Source organism: Festucalex cinctus, chromosome 6, assembly GCF_051991245.1.
Source record: "Festucalex cinctus isolate MCC-2025b chromosome 6, RoL_Fcin_1.0, whole genome shotgun sequence".
Classification (NCBI taxonomy): domain Eukaryota; kingdom Metazoa; phylum Chordata; class Actinopteri; order Syngnathiformes; family Syngnathidae; genus Festucalex; species Festucalex cinctus.
The window spans coordinates 4,364,096-4,388,420 of record NC_135416.1 but is presented as its reverse complement, the minus strand read 5'-3'; the positions used below and the strand labels follow the sequence as shown (position 1 = coordinate 4,388,420).

Genomic DNA, 24,325 nt, shown 5'->3' with positions numbered 1-24,325 from the left:
GTACATGGGCGGTATAGCAATAGCAACTTACTTCGCTGACATAAACGTTTTCTCAATTACTATTATCATGATGTATGTTTGTTACTTTTTTTTCTCTGTCCTTAAAGGTTTGAGTTCAATTTTCAAGAAAAAAAATCTGCATAACAGATATTTTAAGATTAAAAACATTATGAAAATAGTCATATTATTCTGAAAATAAATTTGTGTTGCTTTTATTATGAGAATAAATTCGTGTTGCTTTGAGAAAAGAAAGTTACTTCCCAAAGAAAAAAACAATCCACAAGGATGACATTACTTTTAAAAAAAAACACAAAAAAAACAAGTGGCAGTATTTAGAGGAGCAAAATAACTTTTTCCCAATATAAAGCTGTTACATATATGTACACATAATACATTACATACTGTTGAATATTCAAGAAAAAAAATGCAAACTTACCAAGTTAAATTGTATTTTGCAAACGTAATACATAATGCAAGAATACTGTAATGTTTTGATACAATTATAAAGGTATATATTTTTTTTTTATTTAAAAAAATTCTACAAGGATAAAAGCATAATAGTAATAAGTTAATGTTATCAGAAAAAAAGTTGTTCTCGAAAATAGCGCATGTGTCTGCCCTTTTGTTATAATAATTAGTACTTCTAATGTGATTATGTTTTCATGATTTATATTAATGTGTTGTCGAAATGCCTTTCCAGGGATGGGCTTTGTAAATTAGAATTAGCAATAAATGTGATGCAGTACATCACAATGTTGTTGTTGTTGTTGTTGTTTTTCCTTCAATTGCCAAGTTATAGCATCTGCCCCTAAAAAACAAACCGGGAGGGGCTGGCTGGGGCCAGCGGTTTTGCCAGAGGATGGAGCACACACGAGAACATGCACATGCACACACACTCTATTGTCTATATTGCTTCACTGTAATTTTTCATTCACGTTATATTGCTGCTTAACTGTCTTAATCTAATGCCACTATGTCGTCCCAATATTTCAAGTCAGCATGTAATACACTCATGTCAATGACACAATGTTTAATCTTACTTGGGCGTTGCTGATATATTTGTTCGGTGAGTGGGAGGCAGGCACAGAGTTAAGAGGGTTGAACCTCCCCCCTGCCCACCATAGAACCGCCACTGTACTCAAACGTGTGTAGCGTGTAGAGTACTTTCAGTGACAAAGCACAGTAATATAAACGGACGCTAGGACCCGGAGACGTGTGAGTTGTTGCGCTTCCGGGTTTCCCCTCCCTGCTTCTTCCAATCACTGATTCGAATCCATCCATTGATTTGACACATTTGACGCTCGCTGCCGGCAGAGGAACCAGAGCGAGCGGATGGAGCACTTTTCGCCCTCGTTAAAGTTCTCTTTGACCAACTTCGTCGTCTTCAGGACAACTGTGGTGTCCGAACAACTAACTTTGGATGCGTCCGTACTCGTTTTGTAGCAAGTTCTGGCTCTCCAAACAATTCCAGTCTGTGCCCTGCCCCCGCCTAAAAGAAAGTCGGCTTCGGTTAAAAACACTACAATCTGAAGACGACATGTCGCTGAGCAGGAGCATCGAATTCGAACACTTCGAGGAGCGCGACAGCAACCCGCACCGGACGCCGAGGACTGCGGGCTCCCACGCCGGGGGCGGAGGTTCGTCCCGGGGAGCGGGGCTGACGGCCAGCCCGGCGCATAGCGCCCACTGCAGCTTCTACCGGACTCGGACCCTGCAGTCGCTCACGTCCGAGAAGAAGGCCAGGAAAGTGCGTTTCTATCGAAATGGAGACAAGTACTTCAAGGGGCTGGTGTACGCGGTGTCCTCCGACCGATTTCGCTCCATTGACGCGCTGCTCATGGAACTGACACGTTCGCTGTCGGACAACGTCAACCTGCCGCAGGGGGTCCGGACCCTGTACGCCCTGGACGGGGGAAGGAAGATCAGCAGTCTGGACGACCTGGTGGAGGGTAAGATGATGAGGGCGTCAAAAAGCAATATATGATAAGGAATGACATGAAGCTTGCAAAGTCAAATACTTTCTTTCCTTTTTTTTTTTTTTTTTTTTTTTTAAAAGGTGCCATATCTTAGTATGAATCCTGGAATTGGCACAAAATCTGCTTCAAACTAACCCATTTTTTTCGGCGTCTTGTCAAATATATTTCATGTTGATGATTTTTTTTATTTTCCTAACTTCCCACTTCCCATTTCATGAAATCCATGGCAACAGAAAGCTACTTCAAAACCTAAATGGCCAACTTCTTGTTGTATTCATACGTCCTGGAAAATTTTTGGAGAGTCTATTATGACATATCCACATGATGATTGGTGAAAGTGGTATGGAAGGCTCAATTTTTTGTCTTCTAACTTTTCATGCCCTGATTTTTTTGGAATTGCCCCTGAAAATAGCTGATTCAAGCCAAAATGGCCGACTTGGGATATGCGTCCTTGAGACTTCTTGGAGTCTTGTAAAAGGGGAAGTCGAGCCAAAATTTTTCATTGCAGTATGTCGTATGCGCCCACACAAGTCTAAACAACACAGCATTCTGATTAATATTGAATTTGTGGAATATGAGTTTAAGTAGCAAAATCCACCGATCTATCTCAAGGGGCAGCCATTTTGCCACTTGCCGTTGACTGAAAATGACATCACAGTTGCCCAGCGCCCGAGAACGACCAATCACGGCTCACTTGTTTTCTGAGTTTGGTCATGTGACGTTCACAAGTTGAGCTGTGATTGGTCATTACACGAGCCTCGAGCAAATGTGATGTCATTTCAGTCAACAGCAAGTGGCAAAATGGCTGCCCACTGGTATGGATTAAAAACAAGTGGATTTTCCACAAATGAAATATTACCTACTTCGATAGGTGAAAGTAGTGTTTTTGAACTTTCTAGGCCACATTTTTATGGAATTTGCCCCCATAATAGAAAAATGTTTGTGTTTGGTATGTATCCTTTAGACTTATTCGTGCAATAAATTCATATACATGTCCACTGAATTCTGTGTTAGTAAAAATGATGAGTTTGGCAACACTAAATTGCAAAGCTTTTTTGCCATCTGATCTAATATAAGTGTCAACATTTGCTGATCATTGTGAGGGCTCGCCATGAAAAAGGTGGCGCGAGGGCCCAGTCATGGTGGGCACTTACAGCTTTAATTGGTCGTAATTCAGTTCGGGATGTAATTTGTTTGACGATAAAATGTTATTTCCCCAGCGCATTTAAACACGCCTCAGTTCAGTGCTCGATAACAAAGTTTTAGCCGACTTTACAGGCTCAACTCGCTTTTATGGTTGGGATTAAAGTAGTGAAACCTCTGGACTGCAACAAAAATAAAAGAGAGCTTTAAAGATATCCAAAGGAGTTCAGATAGGCCGACTACCAACCTCTTGTCATCTTTCTCGCCGCGTGAGTCATCATTTTTGCACCGCTCAGCAGCGTTTTTTGTGTGGAAACGCAACAGAGAGCAATTCACTCGCGATTAGAAGGGATTACCGAGCCGGATGTTGCTGCTCTGGTGAAAAAGGTGCTGGTGGGGGGCGATTAATGGTTAAATTAGCCAATGTTAGCTTTGATTCATTAGCAGTCTGGAATGGCTGCAGAGGAGCGAACATCTCCCTCACTAGAAGAAGTCTCCAATAACACTATTTAAAAAGTTACTAGATTTGTTGCTTCTTGTTGTTGTTTGTAATTTAAATATTCACTCAAGGTGTCGTAAAAGTCCCTGAATTGACCACACTTAATATCCCTGGCTTCATCATAATGTTCTAGCTCTGTGCCTGGTTGTTATGGCAACGAAAGCCCAACAACTCGGCATTTGCTTGAGGCAGAACCACCCGCCTGATACGGAGCGATTTCAACAAGAGTGAGACAAGACAAGTGGGTTGCATGTTGTAAATCTTTATTTTGTGTACATTGACGACAACAGTTGTAAATTGTGACTTAAAAAAAATATATATAGTTTTGTCACCTTTTAAGGCAACTTCTCTGCTGACTGCAGCAAACCAATTGCATTAATGTTGGCACTATTTGGTCTGTTTGAATCAAATATGACATTTTGTAAATATGACATTTTTTCTGGAATTTACACAGATCTGATTGGCTGGATTGGATTGGCCAATATTTTGCATTTTATGTACTGAATGATGTTTATCAGTGTTTTGGGAAGAATTTTAGCTTCAGTTGTCATTATTTTCAATATATTTCAATCCCATCAATTATATTCATGGGCCGGGCTCGTCTCAATTTCCTGTGCATAGTGGAAAGGAAACTTGCAGATTGTTTCCTGGCACCATTCCAAAGGATTTTTTTTTTAAAGAATTTGAACAACCATTCCTCCAAGCATTTGCAGGACGGTCATCATGCTCGTATAGACTCGGGAAAGAAATCTCCTTGACAATAACGAGAATACGAAAAGAATCCAAGAATAACGACACCTTTGGAGTCTAAGCAAGCATCGAAGCTTTGGTTTACACCCTTTAAGATTATCGAATCCTGGACTGCCTTCTTAAAATGTTTGGTTTTCGAATCACTTTGTTTTGGACGGAGCTCGTTTTAAAAACTGCTTTGTGGTTCCCGTCTGCTAGCCTGCTCTTGACCGCATCTGTCGTCCACATGAGGACAGCAGTGTGTCTGCATAGGCGGCAGGAGGTGGGCGGCAACTGCCTTTGCTGCACCTGAGATCCCTTCACCCCCAGGGGAATGGACTTGTCACATATGTTGCGGGATGATCCAAACCTCCACAATAGTTAAATGACAGTCCCTGGCCTCCTTTCTGTGGCCTCGCTATATAATTAGCAAGCTGAATAAAGCCAAGTATCAAGGGAGACCTTGTCACAACGGCCTTCTTCCACCGAGAAGCTCTCTTCGTTCCTCTTGACACACATTAGGAAATGTCAGAGTCTGGATTTTCTAGTCTCTCTGGCGTGTAGCTTTTAAAAGATTATAACGTGCGTTGCTCATAAACGGCTTTTCACATGCACATCACCTGATCAGTGCTGGATTGATCAGCTGTGCTTTGTGGATCAGATCAAGCGCCACATCAGGCCGAATCAGTGCCAAGTGTCACACTTTGTCCTAGCTCTGGGGGGGAAATATTTGCGTGTCCACTCCCCAACTGGAATGCTGGCAGATAAATCTTGCGTTGGACGAAGGCCAGCGCAGCAGCTCAGCAGTGCAGAGATGAGGACAGGGCGAGTCGGCCTTTTGTTGACGTGGTTCGATACTTGGCCTTGAAGCGAGCTAGATGCAAGTGCTTGGCTGATCTCCTGATTTCACGACCTTTTGTTTGTATGTTTAACTCGTTCACTCGCAGCCATTTTCACGGAAGCAACCCCCTTCGCTCCCGTCTGTTTTACTGGGTTTTGACTGATTTTGCAATGTCCGCAGAATATTCTGTTTTATTGCTCTAAAAACATGGTACTTACCAAGAGAAAAAATTGATTCTCTCTCTTCTTTCATCAGGCAAAAAAAGCACATTTGTATCTGTTTCCGTTTTGCAGCAATTAGCAGTAGCTAAGTCTCATCATTATTCATATTCCTGGTCAAAACAATTGCAAAAAGAGCTTGGCTGATCTCTTATACACTGCTGCCACCTGCTGACCGTTTTTGTAATAATTACCATTGCTTTAAGCAACCGCTTAATGTCTGAAGATGTATCAAAGCCTTCTGGATACTCTTGCATAAAAAAAAATAAATAAATAATAAAAATAAATAAATTTTTGGGAGTGAAGGACAAAGCATAACAAAAACACATTTCTATGTTTTTCGGTTTGAATGAGCTAATGACCAAGCTGATACTAGACTGAGTCCAACTGCCTCTTGCAGGAGAAAGCTACGTGTGCGCCTCCAACGAGCCCTTCCGCCGCGTGGACTACGCCAAGAACGTCAACCCCAACTGGGCGGTGGGCAGCAAGACTGGCACGTCGCGCTCGCTGTCGTCGCTGCTCTCGCCGAGGGGCGAGCATCAACGCGAGCCCAAAGACTTCATCAAGCCCAAGTTGGTGACGGTGGTCCGTAGCGGCGTCAAACCGCGCAAGGCCGTACGCGTCCTGCTCAACAGGAAGACGGCGCACTCCTTTGAGCAGGTGCTCACCGACATCACGGACGCCATCAAGCTGGACTCGGGTGCCGTGAAGAGGCTGTACACGCTGCAAGGCAAGCAGGTGAGCCTCTTTGTTTACCTCTGTGAAGCTTTTATGATTTAGAGAACATGTGAGAGATTACATTTCATGAACATTTTTTAAGGTCACGTGATCCACAAGGTCAATATCAATATAAACCAAAACAAAAGGTTACTAAAATATGCACTAATCTTTTAATTTGTAATCCTTGTTGAATTCCCTTTCCAACAAAACGTCTTTTGTAAAGGTTGACCATGTACTTCCTGAGATACAAGGTTCAATGGAAGATGGCCACGCCCCCTTTGTAGAAAATATCAAAATATGCCAGGCCGTAGCTCCCAAACCCATGCGACGATTGACATAAAATTTTGATATTTTGTGTTGTGCCATCACTATCACCAAGTCCACCAAGTTTCATTAAAATCAAAATCTGCTCGGTTAAAATTTTCAGATATTTTTCGGGCGATTTTGCATAGAACGACCCAGGGAGCTTCGGTTCGTTCAGTTTGAACCGTCACACTTTTAAGTCTCTTATTTTCAACCAGTCGTCTTAAATTTTGCCAAAATTGGCTTCATTTTTGATGATGCTTCACCCAAGATTTCTAAGTTAGCCAGGGCCATTTGAATTCCCATCAAATGTCTCAGAATGTCCTGAAATCCTCTTTGTCTGCCAGTATGAAGTAAAATTTTGTTGCATTTATAGTTGAGTTGCCTTCCTAGCCGGAATGTAGGTCAACTGCCCACATTGTTCTTCGTCAGACTGCAAACTAGACTTACTTAACAGCGCCTCTGTTGGTCGCAACCAAGTAGTGCACTCGATTTTGTACAGTGAAGTCGCAGATGGACTTACATTTAGCTTGCTAAAAAACACAGTGATTTATCGGCTTCACCTGCGTCAGCAGTCTTGGTAATTATAACACATTTAATCCGGCGCACACGCAATTACATGCCACAGACACGTCAACAAGTCACTAATGAATACGCGTTTGAGCCCTCTGTGATGGCCGTGAGTTAAAATCCCGCCCACCTCGTTAAGACTCGTCCCCCTTCGTTGTAATCTGTCCGTCTCATGAGGTGAGTGCTTAAACACATGGGACCACCCCACCCACCCGTTCCTGAAAAAAAGAATATTGGCGTCCCACCCGTCAGTTTTTACATCACAGCCGTTGCATAACTATAAAGTTAGATTCTTGTAGTACGTGAACCAAACTATTAAATACGTGCTGAACCAGGGATTTTTGTAGTACAATTACTGTTTGGCTGCAGTCAGCAGAGGCTTGGAAAAGATTCAAACCTAGAACTTCTCAACTGTGAGGCAGACTTACAAACCACTACTGCATTGCTTAACAGTTAATTGATCAAGGAAATTTCGTCGAAGTATCCATGATTGAAGCTTTAAAATAAGATACTGAACATTTGAATTAATGTGAAAAAAATAATTAATGTTGTCAGATTATTTTTACAGTGTTATATTGCTGTTAAGAGTCACTTATTTTGTGTTTTAATGATTTTAAGTTGCACCAGGAGTTAACCGGTTGTCTTTTTATTTTTTATTTATTTATTTTTTTTAAATTTATTTTTTATTTATTTTTTTTTTTTTTTTATAAATACTTCAATGATCTCGTGTTGTCCTTGGCCAAGTCCTGCATTGTAAGGAGTGCTTTTCATGGCATAGATGTGCAAATAATAGAGTACATGATGTAAAATTCTTACATCTTCATCTTCATTAATCATTGGAGGAGTCATTTAATGAGATAAATGAATAAATCATAAAAAAAAATGAACAAAGATATTTCAATGAACTGATTTTAAGGAAACAAAAAATACTCAATTAATGAGAACAAACATGACAGGACTTTGATGAGTCCATACTCAAAAGGTTGCTTTTTATTTTGCTCAAAAGCCCTTCACGGGGGTTGTGGGTTCGATCCCATGCCATTGTGACCACATTGAAGTTGCCAATTGCTCCTGATGCTGTGTCATCAGTAGGTGAATGGGTACTCAAAAATGTAACGCGCTTTGAGGGCCTTGTAAGGTGGAAAACTGCTATATAAATGAAGTGCCATTTCCATTTACTTGCTCACTCAGTGACTCACGAAACACACAACACACCCTCTGAGGGCCGACGCCCCCAGCTGCAGCCTGCCATCTGCTCCCCCTAAAAAAAAAAAATGGCCCCGCAGCCACCCGGCCTGCAGACGCCATTGCCGCCCCACCCACTACAAGCACACATAAACAGTAGCAGGGTGTCACACACGTGCCCACATGCCCCCCCGCTATCTACTGGGGCTCCATGCCACCACCGGATAATTAGACCAATAAGCTGGAAGAGAGCGCACAAGCTCAGCTGTCAGGTGTCATGCGCGTGCGTGTGCGCTCACAATGCTGCTCTGTCTTGACTTGGGCTCTTTGGACTGAATGTTAATTATGGTTTTTGCCGCTTATCAGCCGCTAACCTCATTTTTACGTTGCCGAACTTAAACTGCTTATAGTAGAGTCCATCTATATACAGTAAACTCCAATCCATTGAGGGTTTAGGTTCACAGTCATGTCACGCTAATTCATACTGTTAATAACTTCATTTTGATGTAATTCTCGTTCATATTTGGGTTAAATTCCACTTTTCCGCACTGAACTGTGAACTGAACAACACTCCAAAAGTCCATTTCTATCTGTAAGTTCTCAGTATCTCAAACTCAGAAGATAAACAACTTGGCAAACTGAGGAATGGGAGAGGAAATGAGCCAGAGCACAGATAATTGGAACATCTGCTGTTTAAGAGCTTCGCTCTCTTTTTAGATATGTGCACTCAGTCGTAGATTGTATCACCTCACACAGATGCTGTTTATTGGTCAAAAGTTCAGTCGCCCATCTAATGCAGTGGTCCTAATCATTTTTCATACAAGCATTGCAACTGGACTGCTTGGGTTAGTTTATTTGGTGTGGATTTACACCAAAGTCAGCTTGATAAGGAGACTGCTGCTTTATTTAAAAAAAAAAAAAAAAAAAAAAAGTTGGCCATTTTGGTTTGAAGGTAGGCAGTAGCCATTTTGTGGGAAGATTTCATGAAAAGGTCGCCTGCAAAAGTAGAAAAATATTTTCCTGCGACACCAGAATTTGGGTTAATTTCTATGCTTAAACTATGACCAAGTCCTACAACTGAGTCCCAAACTATATTCCAGACCCTAACTGGCGATCCTTCCCTACACCATCAAATATTGCCATTTCAACTTGACCAGTGTGTTAATATGAAACCTCATGTTGGTTCTGAAAGTGTGATGAATTTAGCAACAGTAAATAATGTCAATGTTCTCACGCTCAGCAGTTTTGCAGATCAAAGAGATGTCAGATTTCGCTTTAGCTTGAATTGATCGACTATGGCGGCGCTGCCTTCTTTGGCCCCGATACTCAAAGGCAGTCCTTGTCTTCCCCTTGCCCACCGTGAAAGGTTTCACTTTTGATCGTTTTTCACACTTGACATTGAGGGGCACTACGCCACGCTGGCAGCCTCAGACAGATTAGCGAGGCTAGCGTCGCACAGGGCTACCATCTGATAGTTTTCAGGGCCAAGTGTGGATTAAAAGCTCCAGCATTCAGGTCAACAGCCGAGAAATTTACATGACTATTCATTGGCCACCCATTGCCCTTAGCGCACGGTACAATCCGGTTGGAACTTATAAATAATCATTTTTTTACCATCACTAAACGTTTGGTAGCTAAAAGTGTTAACTTTACACACACAAAAAAATCTAACAGACGACAAAGAGACGGTTTTGTTTGGAAGGAGTAAGAATGACGGGGGGTGTACAAAGCGTGAAGGGTGGGGGTCAAGAACAGGGACGGCATCTATTGTGTGCTATTGTGTGATGTCAGCAGCCTCTCAAACATTCTTTTCAGGCCCAGTTGGCATCATGTCGGTGAACCGGAACCCCCACCACTCACTGTATTATTGCTGCTGTTTGACAACTGTCTCTCAGCAGGTTTGAAAGACAAAAGTGAGGACCTTTTATTTGCAGCTTGCCAAAATTAAAGGACAAGGCGTGTCAATTCGTAGCAGATCTTGTGGAAACTTTTAGCGTAGCTTTCTTGCTGCAGTGGTCCATGTATTGGAGCCTTTCCTGTGGACTTCTTAATAGGGCCAATTTGATCTACTCTACTCAAATATGCAAAACCACAGCACTGTATACCTCACAGTTTAGAATCAATAACATGACAAAAACAGAATAGAACTTAAAATAAAAATTTCATACTCAGCTCCCATAGATGCCAGAGGATAGAAGAATTTCAACATGATTGTGGGTCAACTGGGCTTCTGAGGTGAATATGAAATCTACAAAAAAACAAAAAACAAAAAACTGAAAACTGACTGGTTAAATAACCAATCACATTGTGATGATAGTTCAAGTTGCATCGTCCGGCCCCAACTACTGATTCAAGAAGGCTGTGGGCAGATTAGATTAAATGGCAGCACATGGTGTCTAAAATATTGCACATAGTGTCTTAAATCTTTCACATTGTGTCTTTAATCTTTCACATAGTGTCTTAAATCTAGCACGCACATAGTGTCTTAAATCGTGCACATAGTGTATTAAATATAGCAGTGTCTTAAATCTTTCACATAGTTATATAAAGATGGCTTGACTTGACATGTCTTAAATCTAGCACAGTGTCTTAAATCTAGCACATAGTCAGTGTCTTAAATCTATTTATAACAAATCAAACATCCAAGCAGTGCAGTTAAAACAAAAGGGATTTTATAGAGAATAGACCTTTTAGGAAGAAATTAGTATCACTTCATGGAACAATTGTTAGAGTTAAAGTTGTAAATGTAGGTCTGTGCTTCTGATAGTGTGTATGAGTCTGGGCATGAATTTCAGCCTCCTGTTTCATTCGGATACATATTTTTTAAAAGTCAGAAATCAAACAGAAGCCTGACAAAGTGAACTGTACCACTTTGTGAAAATGAGGCCATAAATTGGCTTTCAATACAGCAAAGTCGAAAAGCTCTCACCCTGATTTGCACATCATGTGACAATGCGGTCACGCGTGGCCAACCACCTCTGGTCTTGAGTTGGCGTGACAAGGCGTGATTTGACGCAACGTTACGGCCCACCTTCCTGGTGGCGTGATGTTTAATGGTCGCTGACAAAGATGGCCTCCTTTTGATCCGTTGCCAACCTCCAACTGTCTTGTCCATCCAGTACGCGTAGTGATGCCCTCGTCTTCCGTTCGTCACTGACACTAATGACCGGAGACGTCAGCTCGTGCTCCCTTTTAGCCATTTGTTTGCCCACCCCGTGCAATCGATCAGTCATGTCCTCAATCTTTGTGTTTGGGTGCATGTTCGGTTTAATCGGCAGGGAGTAACTGAAAATGAGACATAATTGTCGCCTCCGTGATGGCTTGCACTGGCTAAGTTTCCACACCAGTCGTCTTCAACCCTTCAGGGATCATTGACCCATATATCGAGAGCTCATTTGGAACACTAACTAGAACAAGATGGCTGAAGTAGTGAGGAACAAAGTCAATTTTCTGATGGATTGTAAACGGTATCTGACCAGAGATGGCCCGTGGAAGTGGTTCAGTCTGGATCAGCGATCGTATTAGAAGGAACACATTCAGCGTAGCCTCGTGGGCAGAATATTTTAGAATGTTTTTTCTCTTGGTGATGAAGTTCAAGAACCACATTGGAACATAAGCCTTATATCAGGTGCCAATTTAAGTGTGTTGCCTAAAACTCTTCAGGATTTTAGGAATTCTTTGGCTATGGTGAAGAACTTTCCGGGGGCTCGATTCAACAAATCTTCCTCAGACTCTTCATACGGCAAGAACTCTATGATTGAAATGCCTTTGTAGCCTCAAGTAGTTAAGGTCAAGGACCAAATCTGAAGATATGCCTTGAATTTGGTTGGCATTCTGAGTGTCACATGGATATTTCACAAACTTTTAACTGTTTCCTCTTTGTTGATTGTCTTAGAGTGAAAACTCCAATTGATACAGTGATTTTTAGAGGATTTTTTTTACCTCATTTGGGCAATGGTCGTTGAGTTCACAGTCTCTGTTGTGAGCTATCCTTTGCATAATGATTTTTCTACTTGTACAACTACATTCAGTGTAACCCTAGTAGGTAGTAGTAGTAGTAGTAGTATAGGAGGACTGGATCGGAAATTTGAATGATACATCCATCCATTTTCTTAGCCGCTTGCTCCTCACAAGGATTGCGGGGGCGCTGGAGTGAATGTGTTAAGACACTGGTCACGTTAATGATTTCTCACAGATAAACATTAAAATGCATCACTTTATTCCCATAACTCATCTGACATTTTCAAATGAACACTTCTACAGCGTTACTCAGAAAACAAAATACAATGTCCCATTGTGGGTGAAATGTTTTTAGAGCACTCGTGTTTGGTGCCCGTGGGCACCATGTTGATGGCCTGATTCAGTGAACGTTACCTAATAGTTTTCTGAAACCACAGAAGATGACCTTAACCCTTTGTAAACAACAACGGTTAAGAAGTTTGTCAGTGTTATCCCACATTCTATTTTTAGTGTATTGACTGTATTCCTTCAATTTTAAATACTTCATACATGTTGTAATACCCACCTACACTGTGTCTATTAGGGTCGCAGCCCCTGCAGGCCTTTGTTGCCATGGCAATTTTAACATTTGTTCGCCTTGGTGTGGTGCTCAGCTGGCGAATTCCAACACAAAATCACGCCACCCAGCCCAAGAATGTCAAACATGTCATTGTTTGCTGTCTGTGCTTAAACGCAGATCATACGAGTAGACTAAGTAAACATACCAAATACTCAAGGACTATAACATATTGAAGACTCTTTTTAGTTGTAGAATGTACTAAATGGGGATTTTGTCCTGTTTAGTAGCATTGATGGATGCGTACACTGCCCACATTAGCCTGCTTGCTACCGCTGCTGCGTTCTAATTTCCTTTTTCAGGACACCTCCACACACCAACATCCTATTATTAAGATGGCATGGTTACCAACATGTGGGGGCGGATCAGTTAACACTTCTCTTTGCAGCTTCTCCCGTCCCACTGCTGCATGTGCAACAGGGGCAGAAGGACAGATATGGATGCTTGGCGTATCGTCTTTGCAGCCACATTCAAAAATGTTTACTGGTCTCACCAGGGTTACAGTAGTTTGGGATTTTTCAATATACCGGTAACATTTAGTTTTAATAATAATAATAATAATAATATTAATATTCTTATTATTATTAATTCATTTTTTTCCTTTGTTTTTTAAATTCAGTTTTAATTTTAGAGCAACCTTTTTTTGAGCAGGAAGTTGTCCCATTTTGGATTGAGGCAGCCATTTTGCTAAAGAAAAAAATTGCCACGCCTCACTTGTGACATGAAACCTGTTGGTCACATCTATACTTATTGTTATCCCTCTCCCCAATTTTTTGTTTTTGTTTTTTTTTTTTTTTGGTTCCAGATCACGTGCCTGCAGGACTTCTTCGGCGACGACGACGTGTTCATCGCGTGCGGCCCGGAGAAGTACCGCTACGCCCATGACGACTTTGCGTTGGATCACAGCGGTAAGGCTTCCACAGCCTTTCTGACCGGTAGGCCCTCCCCGACTAAATAAATGCATACACGTCCTCCGATCCGTGTTGTTGTAGTGTTAGCGTTGTGTTATTGCAGGTGTTGTCCACGCCGCCACTGTCGCCTTTCTTCCGGTTTCCTATCGTGGCCCACAGAGCATGTCGTGGGTGTGCATGTATGCGTTTGTGGTTCCTTTCTTTGTTTTATGTGGTGGAATTTTGTTTTGGTTATACTGTCTTGATTAACACTGTTAAATATTGATTTAAGTTCATTCATTGATTGGCTGGTGAGGTTACAGGAACCGGAAGTGAGGTCAATACGAGGCACCCTTCAGAGAAGGGATCAAGCTTATTTCAGTTCAAAGTGTTAACATCCTGTTGCAACTTTTTTTTTTTTCCTTGTAATTTTGTCAGCAGAACTCACAACGGAAGACACACACACACACACACACACACACACATTCCAATCCAAGACAATGCGCTATTCAGTTATTGTAAACATTAAATACAGTTTAGAGTAGGGCTAAACAATATTGAAAAGTAATCTAATGACAATTTTTTTTTCACATTAGTTCATATTATTAATCTATTAATTCTATGATATTTTATGTCCGAGCATCACATGAAATCACACCTGTCTGGGCATGCTATTATACAATTGACTCTCTCAGTATTTTACGCAATTTCCAAAAAGTTTTGATTTATATTTTGTTATTTGGCAGAATGCAAAGTGCTGAAATCGTCTCACAGTCGTTCCGTCACTCCCAATCGGACAAGTAAGAGTCCCGGACCTTTGAAACGTAGCAAGTCTCCTGGTGCAGGTAAACAACAAGATGGCAATTTTGCAGGATGTCATATATCTTCTATTCAATAATCAACATTTTGTGTTTTAGCGAGGCGTGCACCCCGTTACTCCACCAGTCAGTCTCCTGCCAAATCTCCAGGTGAGTTGAGGACACGTAAACGTGCAACAGTTGCTAACGTTAGCGTCTTTTAGCCACCAAGATGCGATAAATAATTGTTACTGCTTTCGTCACACAGTGAATGGTCACATCGCCACGTCCAGGTCCCGCAAGTCGTCCACGCCCTCCCCCACCTGCCCCCAAAGCCTCCCCGGTCGCAAGGTAAGAGATGCATTATTACTTTTTTTTTTTTTTTTTTCATTTTTAAAAATTAAGTTATTATTATTGTTTTTTCTTCTTCTTCTTTCAATTGTCTGGGATCAGACAATTATACGTTGCACTCACGCTATTCATGGGAGCCAGTGGGAATAGATTAAATTTGCAAATAATTGACAATCACTAGAACTGCCGGGAAAATAAGAAAGGATTTGGTCAAAAAGCGACAAAAATGAGGTGAAAACAAAAACCCCGGCAAAACTGGGGGTTTAAAAATAAATAAATAAATAGCGGCAAAAATGGGGTAAAAAAAATGTATGTGAGTGAATGTGAAATTGCACAATCAAAGCAATCTTAATATTGAACACACCATATGTTGAGTTTGGTCAAAAGCAGGGACGAGAAGCTCTTGACCTACTTAAAAAAAAATAACATTAAAAATAAATATTGCGTATGTCATGTTTGAGTATAGGGCGGCACGGCACGGTAGTCGAGTGGTTAGCACGTCCGCTTCCCAGTTCTGAGGTCTCCGGTTCGAGTCCAGGCTCGGATTTTCCTGGGGGGAGTTTGCATGTTCTCCCCGTGCCCGCGTGGGTCTTCTCCGGGTACTCCGGTCTCCTCCCACATTCCAAAGACATGCATGGCAGGTTAATTGGGCGCTCCGAATTGTCCCTAGGTGTGCTTGTGAGTGTGGATGGTTGTTCGTCTCTGTGTGCCCTGCGATTGGTTGGCAACCAGTCCAGGGTGTCCCCCACCTATTGCCCAGAGCCAGCTGAGATAGGCCCCAGCACCCCCCGCGACCCTTGTGAGGAATAAGTGGTCAAGAAAATGGATGGATGGAGGGATGTTTGAGTATTTCCTGGCACATGGAATTGCTAATCTGCTTTATGGCCGGATTATTGCCGGTTGCAGACTACACAGTCGAGATTGAAACCTAGAGGAGGTGATGCAGCCAATTGGCAAAGGCGTCGGCCTTCATCGGCCAAGTCAAGAATTACTGACGGATTTTAGGATTTAGTGACATGGAAGAGGCCGACTTCATTTCAAGCGACGTCACTAAACGTAGTTTGACAGACAGGCTACTGTTGCCATGGTGATTGTAGCATTAAATTTTGTTTTGAAGACAAATGTGATGATTTTGGTTCCTTCTGGCCTCCTGTAGACGCTGCAGTCACATCACAGCTCAAATTCAAATGTCAGCGGCTCGCTCAACAACCACCAGGGGGAGACAACCGCTCCAGAGGGTACGCCCACGTCTCCTCTTTTGCTTTCTTTTTCTTGTCATCTCCCGTTTCCTTCTTCTCATTTCTCCTTTCATTTCAATCTCTGCCTTTTCTCTTCTCTCCATCTTTCATTTATAACTTCCTTTTTTATTTTCTCCATCTTTCTTTCTTTCTTTCTTTCTTTCTTTCTTTCTTTCTTTCTTTCTTTCTTTCTTTCTTTCTTTCTTTCTTTCTTTCTTTCTTTCTTTCCAGATGTATACTGTATTGTATACTGTACACTCTTCTCTTTTCCCTTCTATTTATCTCCTTCCTTTCCTTTCATCATATTTCCATGCATTTCCTGTCCGTTACTTTCATCTTGTCTCCTTGTAGCACTTGCTCATATCTTGATATCCTCCTCCCCTGTGCTGTCTTCTTGTTCTCAGCAATCCAGACTGGTGTTAATGTCGTGTGTTGACACTGTGCTTGCATTTTTTCTCCCCAACAGTTAACGGTAACCATAGCGACCAGATATCATCCACCATCCTGGAGAAATACACAATCGGGAAAGTCATCGGAGACGGCAACTTTGCGGTGGTGAAAGAGTGTGTGGAGCGGTATGTTCACCAAATGAGTGTGTCAATACAGTTGGAAATACTGTAAAAATACAAGTAGTCGACTTATCAGAGTTGATTTAACACAATTTGTTTTACTATTTGCCAAACTGTTGCCTGTTGTGGAGTGAAGCACTGCTGTATAATAGTGTAGAATTCAAAGTTGTATATATTATTATTTTTTGGCCAAATTATCACAGTGAACATCCCCTTAGGGACAATTAAATTCTCCAAGCTCTTTGCCAATTCTGTGCATTAAGTCGTTCCATGAATCTTCTCTTTGCTCCCTGCTGAGCTCTTCACAATGCTTTTCTTTTTACGATTATGGCCGCTAATTCTAATCTAATTGCACGGCGTCTGTTCAGGTCCACAGGTAAAGAGTTTGCCCTGAAGATCATCGACAAGGAAAAGTGTCGCGGCAAGGTAGCTATTGATTTTTGTTTTTTCTTTAGTATACCTTCTTCGTCCCGACTTTCAACCTGAGTGTGTTTTGTCAGGAGCACCTGATCGAGAACGAGGTGTCCGTGCTGAGGCGGGTGAAGCACCCCAACATCATCATGCTGGTGGAGGAGGTGGACACGCCCTCGCAGCTGTGTCTCGTCATGGAGCTGGTCAAGGTTTGACCGCACACTTGTTTGTGGTTTATGGTTTCCGTTTTTGTTGTTGTTGTTTTTTTACCGTTTATTACTGTTCTCGCTGAAAATCTCTGCAATTTGCTGTTTTTGTGCTCAGGCCAAAGCAATATTGTTATTTTGGCGCCACCTAGTGGAATGTCGGTGGTGTTGTTCAGTTGAATTCATTGAGTGTTTTGTCGTCAGTGTTTGAGAAGTCTTGTTTTGTTGGCGGTCTCTCATTTCATATTGCGCACAGTCAAAAATTAAATTCAGTGTGTTTCTACTTCTCTCCAGATGTAGCTACTAATAACAGTGTTGTTTACATTTGTGTTACAATTTGTGCTAGCTAGTCACCAAGCTAACCCAATGTGAAGCTGGTTTGTTTGTGTTGAAGAATTGAAATACTGACAGTTTTGCGTTCATGATCTTGTACATGCATGATGTTATAATGATCGTTTTTGTTTTAGGTGATTTGGCGCCATCTTTTGGTATACTGTATATGTGCAGTTACAACCTCTTATGAATCAGGAAAAATCCTTTTCTCCTTCCAGTTGATATTGTGGGCCAAAAAAATGAATCAGTGTTTCCCCTTTACTGACTCTCCTTCACTTTTAGAAGACAAAAATTGGTTAGAGAGAAAATGTGTCTCCACAACACTAGCAACTGTTAGCGTGCGGTTTTGTGTCGCAGGGCGGCGACTTATTCGACGCCATCACGTCCTCGGCCAAGTACACGGAGAGGAACGCCAGCGTCATGGTGTCCAACCTGGCCGCCGCCCTGCAGTACCTTCACGACATCCACGTCGTGCACAGAGACATCAAGCCGGAAAACCTGCTGGTCAGTCTCATTTTGGGCCCCAACCTCGGGCCCCGATCCGGTTGTTAACCGATGCGGCGTACCCGCCAGGTGTTTGACAATCCGGACGGCACCAGGTCGCTCAAGCTTGGCGACTTCGGCCTGGCGACGGTGGTGGAGGGACCGCTGTACACCGTGTGTGGGACGCCCACCTACGTGGCGCCGGAAATCATTGCGGAGTCTGGGTGAGATGTTTTGACTTTCATTTGTGCTCATTTGCAATGAAACAAGATGATGGATATGTGCAGGCAGAGTACAATGCTACACAATTGTTTTTCTCCACTGAAATGAATGGATTTTTATTTAGAATTTTTAGAATTTATTTATATTTTTTTTGTATTTTATTTATAATTGTTTATTTTATTTATATTTTTTTGTATTTTTGTAATTTTTGTATTTTATTTATATTTTTTGTATTTTACTTATAATTTTTTTATTTATTTTTATTTTTTAAGGCAAAACACAATTCTATAATATTGTACTTTATAAAAAAAAAAAAACACATTAATAACCTAAAAGAATTAAACAATTTGTGCATGAATGCTGCAATCCAAATCATTGCGCTGCTCCGTCTGCTGTGCCCGCCTTGGCCTTCAGGAGGCAGTATAATGCAGTCATGCATGCACAAATAATATAGACTTCTTCCTCTCCTGCCACTGAAAGTAACTCAGGAAGAGTTTTCATGTTGTTATTTATTTATTTATTTATTTATTCATTTTTTACATGAACATTGTGCATGATTTTGTGCGCAGTTACGGCGTGAAGGTGGACGTGTGGGCTGCAGGCGTCATCACGTACATCCTCCTGTGCGGCTTCCCTCCTTTTCGAAGGTGCGTCCGACTGCATGAGGACTCAAATCCATATGGAGGGCCGACGATGAGGAGGGTTTTCGCAATTAGCAACCATACGAGTGAACGCCCGTTTTGCTTGCTTGTTGTAGTGACAGCAACCAGCAGGAGGAGCTGTTTGAGCAAATTCTACTGGGCCGTCTGGACTTTCCCAGTCCTTACTGGGACAACATCACCGACTCAGCCAAGGTTAGGATAATATAACAATGCAATATTAACATGCTTATTTATTTTATTTTGATTTTTTTCATTATAGTTAATAATGGCAGCAGATAGGGTAAAAATTGTGCAGGTAGGATTTTCTACAAATAATGCGGGCAGGTTAGGTTAAAAATGAAAAACAAAAGAATACGCAGGCTTGTGGAAAAGTAAAAATGAAAAAAAAAAAAGAGAGAACAATGAGTAGTTGAATTGACTAATTTTCTGGAGTCTTTTCTATACATTTTTTAATTGAATATAATTTTTTGTGAGGGGGAAATGTACATGAACACTTTAGTCTATTATGTGAAATATATATATAAATATATATATTTAAAAAAAAATATATATTTTTAGTGTTTTATAAACCTTTTAGACGTTTTTGAAACTTTTGATTTTAAACTCATGGGAAAGGTCTATTAATTGCAAAAAAAAATTGTTTTTTAATTACATTATAATTAGTATATTTAAAAAATGTTTTTAATTTTCATCATGTCTTGATCTTAAATGGATATTAATTGAGAAATTATTTTATATCTTATTCAAACACGTACTACATATATTGCATACTTTAATCAAATGTGTAAAAAATATATATACCTTTTAATTATTTGGATTTATTTAAATTATATTAAAATTATGATATATTATTATTATTTTTTTAATATTAACTATAAAAACATGAACATTTAAAGTTACATGATTTTACATGTACTTACAGATTTTAAATAAATATTCACCCATATTTTTTTATTGTTAATGTTTGTTGTTGCTATTTGTATTTTATTTATTTATTTGTTTATTATTATTATTATTATTATTATTATTATTATTATTATTATTATTATTATTATATTTCGGACCACTCATTTTTTGTGTGAAAATCACCATTTTCTTCATGAATATTTGGGTTAGGAAAAAAGATTTTACACGATAGAGTATTACAAGTACTTGTGCTAATGGTCCGGAAAAAAAAGAAAGGAAAAAAAAGTAGTAGCAAAAATCTTTCGTTATAATATTCCCTGTTATTGTTTACTTTGTAAATGATGTCGTGTTGAAGTGATATTTCATCCGTGTTTGTTCTTGAAATGGAACATAACTAAAATGTTGCAGGAGCTGATCGGCAAGATGCTGCTGGTGGACGCGGAGGCTCGCTACTCGGCGAGGGACGTCCTGGCGCACCCTTGGGTGACGGTTAGCGCGCTCGCTCGCTCGCGTCGTCGTGGTGCCACGTTATTTGCCGCTCGCTCACGCCGCGCCGGCGGACATGTTGTTTTTTTGCAGGAGGACGTGAATGGCGACGACAACATGAAGGCTGAAGTGTCGGGGAAGCTCAGGACGCACTTCAGCTCCCCGGACAAGCAAGGCAACGCCAACAACGCCGCCGGATCACTCATCATGGTAGGAAAATGAAATTGAATTGAAATTGAGTTTTCGGGGATGTTGAAGCTTTTGAAGGTTATCCACAGAATGAAATCGGAATTTGTGGTCCATATTTGTTGGAAATGGTCGTAAGCTTTCATGTCATCCTTCCACTAAAACCTCCAAAACACGTCTGCTGGGATTTTCAGACGTCGGCTTACGGACGCTACATTTGACTTCCTGCCAGCGTCTCCTGTTCTTCATCATCATCATCGTCATCATCATCATCATCGTCATACTCGTGCTCGCCATTTAAATGTTGCTGTGTATGAATTCATTTGGAAAAGGAGAAATTTAGACATGGACGTATTGCCAAGGCAAGACCAAAAAAAAAAAAAAAAAAAAAAAAAAAAAAAAACCTGCCCTCCTCTCTACGCGTTCTCTCATGGCTAATAGAACTCTGGCGCCATCAGGTGGCAAGAACGGGAAATTGTAATGGATTTTTTTTTTTTTTTTTTTTTTTTAAAGCTGACATATATTTGTTTGTCCCCGAATGAAAACACACAACCTCCAAGTTGACAAAAGTAACACCAAATTACAATATTGAGAAATTAAAAAAGTAAAATGTCATAAATTGAACACAAAATATCATAGAAAATGTATTTTAAAAGGGATACATGGACTCATTGAACCATTTTCAGCAATGAAAAGTTGATATTTAGTCCAGAATTAATTTGACAACTTCATTAATTTTCATGTACAATTAATACCTTTAAAAACTATTTTTTTTTCTCTTCCTGTCGACTGATGATGACATCACCTATTGCTGAGGAACGACCAATCATGGTTCACCTGTTTTCAGCAAAATGAGCCATGATTGGTCGTTAAATACTTCCTCAGCACAGGTGATGTCAATAAACAGTAGACCGAAAGTAGAAAATTACTTTTTAAAGGTATTAATTGTATATGAAAAATAATCAAGTTATCACATTAATTATAGACAAAATATTCACTTTTTGCTGCTGAAAATGGATCAATAAGTCAAGTATCCCTTTTAAGGGTCACTCATGGGTAATGTGAAATGTTGATAACGCTTGCGAACCTTACGAGGAAAATTTTACTCAAGTAAAATCATGTCATCCACTTGTGTCTACATTTGTAACGTGTTGTTCAACATTTACATGTTTGCTTTAGCAACGTCATCTGAACATGTAGTCATGAAATATTTATATTTCATGATGCATTTTTATGTTTATTTTTGTTTTTTTTTTAAATTAACATTTTCTTTTTTTTAATGAAATTGTCCGTTGTTGTCCTTTTCTGACTGTCTGTGAGCAAATATGATTCCAAACGGCAATGAAATTATTCTAACCCAAAAGTTTGCTTGCTTTGCAAGTTTTGAATTACACTTGCTTGATATTAAAATATTTGAAAATACATACAGACAATTAAAATGCATGTATTATACTTGTTTAATATAAAAATCTGTAAAGTATGTTGTTCAACTTTTTTTTTGTTTTTTCTCTTTCTCTCGTCTGTGGTACCAGAAGACGGCCCTGGATAAGGAGAGCCTCCACCTGTCCGCCCAGCCGCCGTCATCGGCGGACGCTCGGAAATCCCGCGACGCTTCTCCGAGTGTCCCGACGTCCTCGTCCTCGTCGTCCGCCTCCCCCGAGTGTCCCGTCAAGCACGTGGTCTTCCTGCCGCTGTCCTTCCCCTCGCCCCCGTCCACGCCCACCTCGTCCTCCGCCTCGCCCCCGTCGCCGCCCACTTTTGCCGCCATTGAGGCGACGGGCGTCGCCCAGGAGCTTGTGGAGGGGGTTTGAAAAAAAACAAAAAAACAAAACAGCGAGGTCTTACACTGAGCCAAACGAGACTTGTTTGTATTTATTATCGAGGGAGGACTCAAGAAGACCAAACGGACCAAATGTTGCTTTCATCATCAGTCTCGCGACGCAGGATTACGTCTCGTACGCGACTTATTTCACGTTTTGCTTAGGAAATTGGGACATTGTGCTTATATTTACACTGATGAAATAATGCCTTGCTTCTTCACTAAGATATTCCCAAATTGGTCATGTCGAAGGATTTATTTTTAATTAAAAATAATTAAATATTATTTAACGTTATTCCTCCCCCTTATTTTCTTAATCCCTTAAAAAGTCTAAACAGAAAGAAGGGAATTTAAAAGAAAAAAGAAAAAAAAAGAATTAGCACTAATTCACAAAATATTTTCCCATTGTTATGCGTCAGAATTTTTAGGCGATTTTTTATTTATTTATTTATTTTTATTTTTTATTCCATTTTGGAATATATACGGCTGCAACCAAATTCTTAAAAATGCAAATGTAGGGGGTGACTAAAAGAGCAGCTTTTCCTTGAATAATAATAAATAATACAATCCAATTGAACAAAAAATAATTGTTGGAACGTTTAAAAAAAAAAAAGAAAAAAGTACGCCACCCATTTCTCGATAAGTATAATGTCATATTTCTCCCTGAACATATTCACACATTTTAATAAATGTTATTGTTTAGATAATTCCCATCATTTGGTGTACAATGTTTTGAAATGGATTTTTTTTTTTTCTGTGCTTTTTTTTAATTTTTTTTTTTTTTTATATTGACTGTATATTTTTAGAGTCATATTAAACTGGTGTAGTTGTATAGTGTTGATAGCAGACAGTATTAAAAAAGTTGAGTATGAAAATGTTTAGTTAGATAAGATTGTCTGTCGTGGTCCATTTTCATTATTTGTATCATCCAGTAACATTTGAGCATTAGTGTTAATTTTATCCACCATTTTTAAATTGATTCTGTTTTAGTCCAGTTTCAATCACACTTGTTAGTTTTTAACACAATTAGTCAAACTCATCCCGGTTTTATTTAGTCAATTTTTAGTAATCTATAAATCAAGCATTTTAGTCTTTATTTTAGTCCAAGAAAACATTTTATTCATTCTATTTGTCAACAAAAACTATCCAAATTTTAGTCTGGACAATTATTTTACCCGTGTTTTTTTTTTGTTTTTTTTCCCAACATTTCAGATGTAAAATTATTTCACATCAAAATTTTTCATGTTTTTGATTACAAAAAACAATGACACACAATTACAGTATATTAACAGGTCACTTCTTCATTAGTCAATGAATATGCATTCTGATTTAGTCCCAGTTATTGTTTATAAATGAGGGGTTTAGTCTAGTCGAGTTTTAGTCCGGTAAAGTATGTGTGTTGACGAAATGAACACTATTGGGGATAGCCGCTGTAATACCTATATTAGCCACAAGAGAGCAGCGTGCGTCTGTCTGAAATAAGAGATTTCAGGACACGTCAAACGACGCCACTGGCCAAATCTCGAAACTGATATTGAGTCACATTCCGACAACTGCTTCCACACCTGTCTTGCAATTTCTTTTCAATCGCAAACAGAACATGAACAACATTTTGCTTTCTTGTGAATCCCTGACTGAACTGACATTTTAGTTAGTTGTATAAAAGCATAATTTCTCACGTGAATTTTGTCTCACTTTTTCTGACAGCTGCTTCACATTTGTGTTGCATTTGTTCCACAGTCAAATGTTTACTGTCTGAACTGAAAGACGCGAGCAGATTTTGCTGTCCTGCGTACCCAGTGGCGTGGCAACCTTCCCCGCAGGCCCAAGAAAGAAGGGATTGGGTGCGCCAGCAGCCATTCGTAGTATGTCATTTTCAAATTGCACATCTGCAAATTCAATAAACAATCACCATTAAATGCTCTTCATTCACGTGACTTGTTTTGTTTTAGTTTAACTTTAGCAAGAATCCTTCTAAGTGAGACAGGAAATTACTAAAATTAAAA

At 40.1% G+C, this 24,325-nt stretch overlaps 1 protein-coding gene across 3 annotated transcripts; it reads left to right on the top strand.

Annotated features, from left to right (window-relative positions):
- The first annotated feature begins 1,285 nt into the window (after positions 1 to 1,285).
- dclk2a (doublecortin-like kinase 2a) lies at positions 1,286 to 24,247 on the top strand. 3 transcript variants are annotated; one of them, XM_077524822.1, is made up of 17 exons: positions 1,286 to 1,949; positions 5,807 to 6,144; positions 13,566 to 13,668; positions 14,397 to 14,495; positions 14,568 to 14,618; positions 14,716 to 14,798; positions 15,955 to 16,036; positions 16,503 to 16,611; positions 16,974 to 17,031; positions 17,106 to 17,225; positions 17,913 to 18,059; positions 18,129 to 18,262; positions 18,830 to 18,907; positions 19,018 to 19,114; positions 20,237 to 20,317; positions 20,408 to 20,524; positions 22,033 to 24,247. In XM_077524822.1, the coding sequence occupies exons 1-17, from the start codon at positions 1,421 to 1,423 to the stop codon at positions 22,309 to 22,311; spliced, it is 2,505 nt and encodes an 834-aa protein (XP_077380948.1). In that variant the 5' UTR covers positions 1,286 to 1,420; the 3' UTR covers positions 22,312 to 24,247. The 3 variants fall into 3 exon arrangements, with proteins under 3 accessions (XP_077380948.1, XP_077380947.1, XP_077380946.1); XM_077524821.1 differs by having other exon boundaries at positions 13,566 to 13,695; positions 22,036 to 24,247; XM_077524820.1 differs by having other exon boundaries at positions 13,566 to 13,695.
- The last annotated feature ends 78 nt before the right edge of the window (positions 24,248 to 24,325 follow it).

What these genes read in the sequence shown, in the direction of transcription:
- dclk2a (XM_077524820.1), top strand. Translation starts at nt 1,421, where the DNA reads ATGCGTCCGTACTCGTTTTGTAGCAAGTTCTGGCTCTCCAAACAATTC. An exon ending in TCTGGACGACCTGGTGGAGG is followed by an intron (nt 1,950 to 5,806) that starts GTAAGATGATGA and finishes TGCCTCTTGCAG; the next exon opens with GAGAAAGCTACGTGTGCGCC. An exon ending in GTCTCCTGCCAAATCTCCAG is followed by an intron (nt 14,619 to 14,715) that starts GTGAGTTGAGGA and finishes TTCGTCACACAG; the next exon opens with TGAATGGTCACATCGCCACG.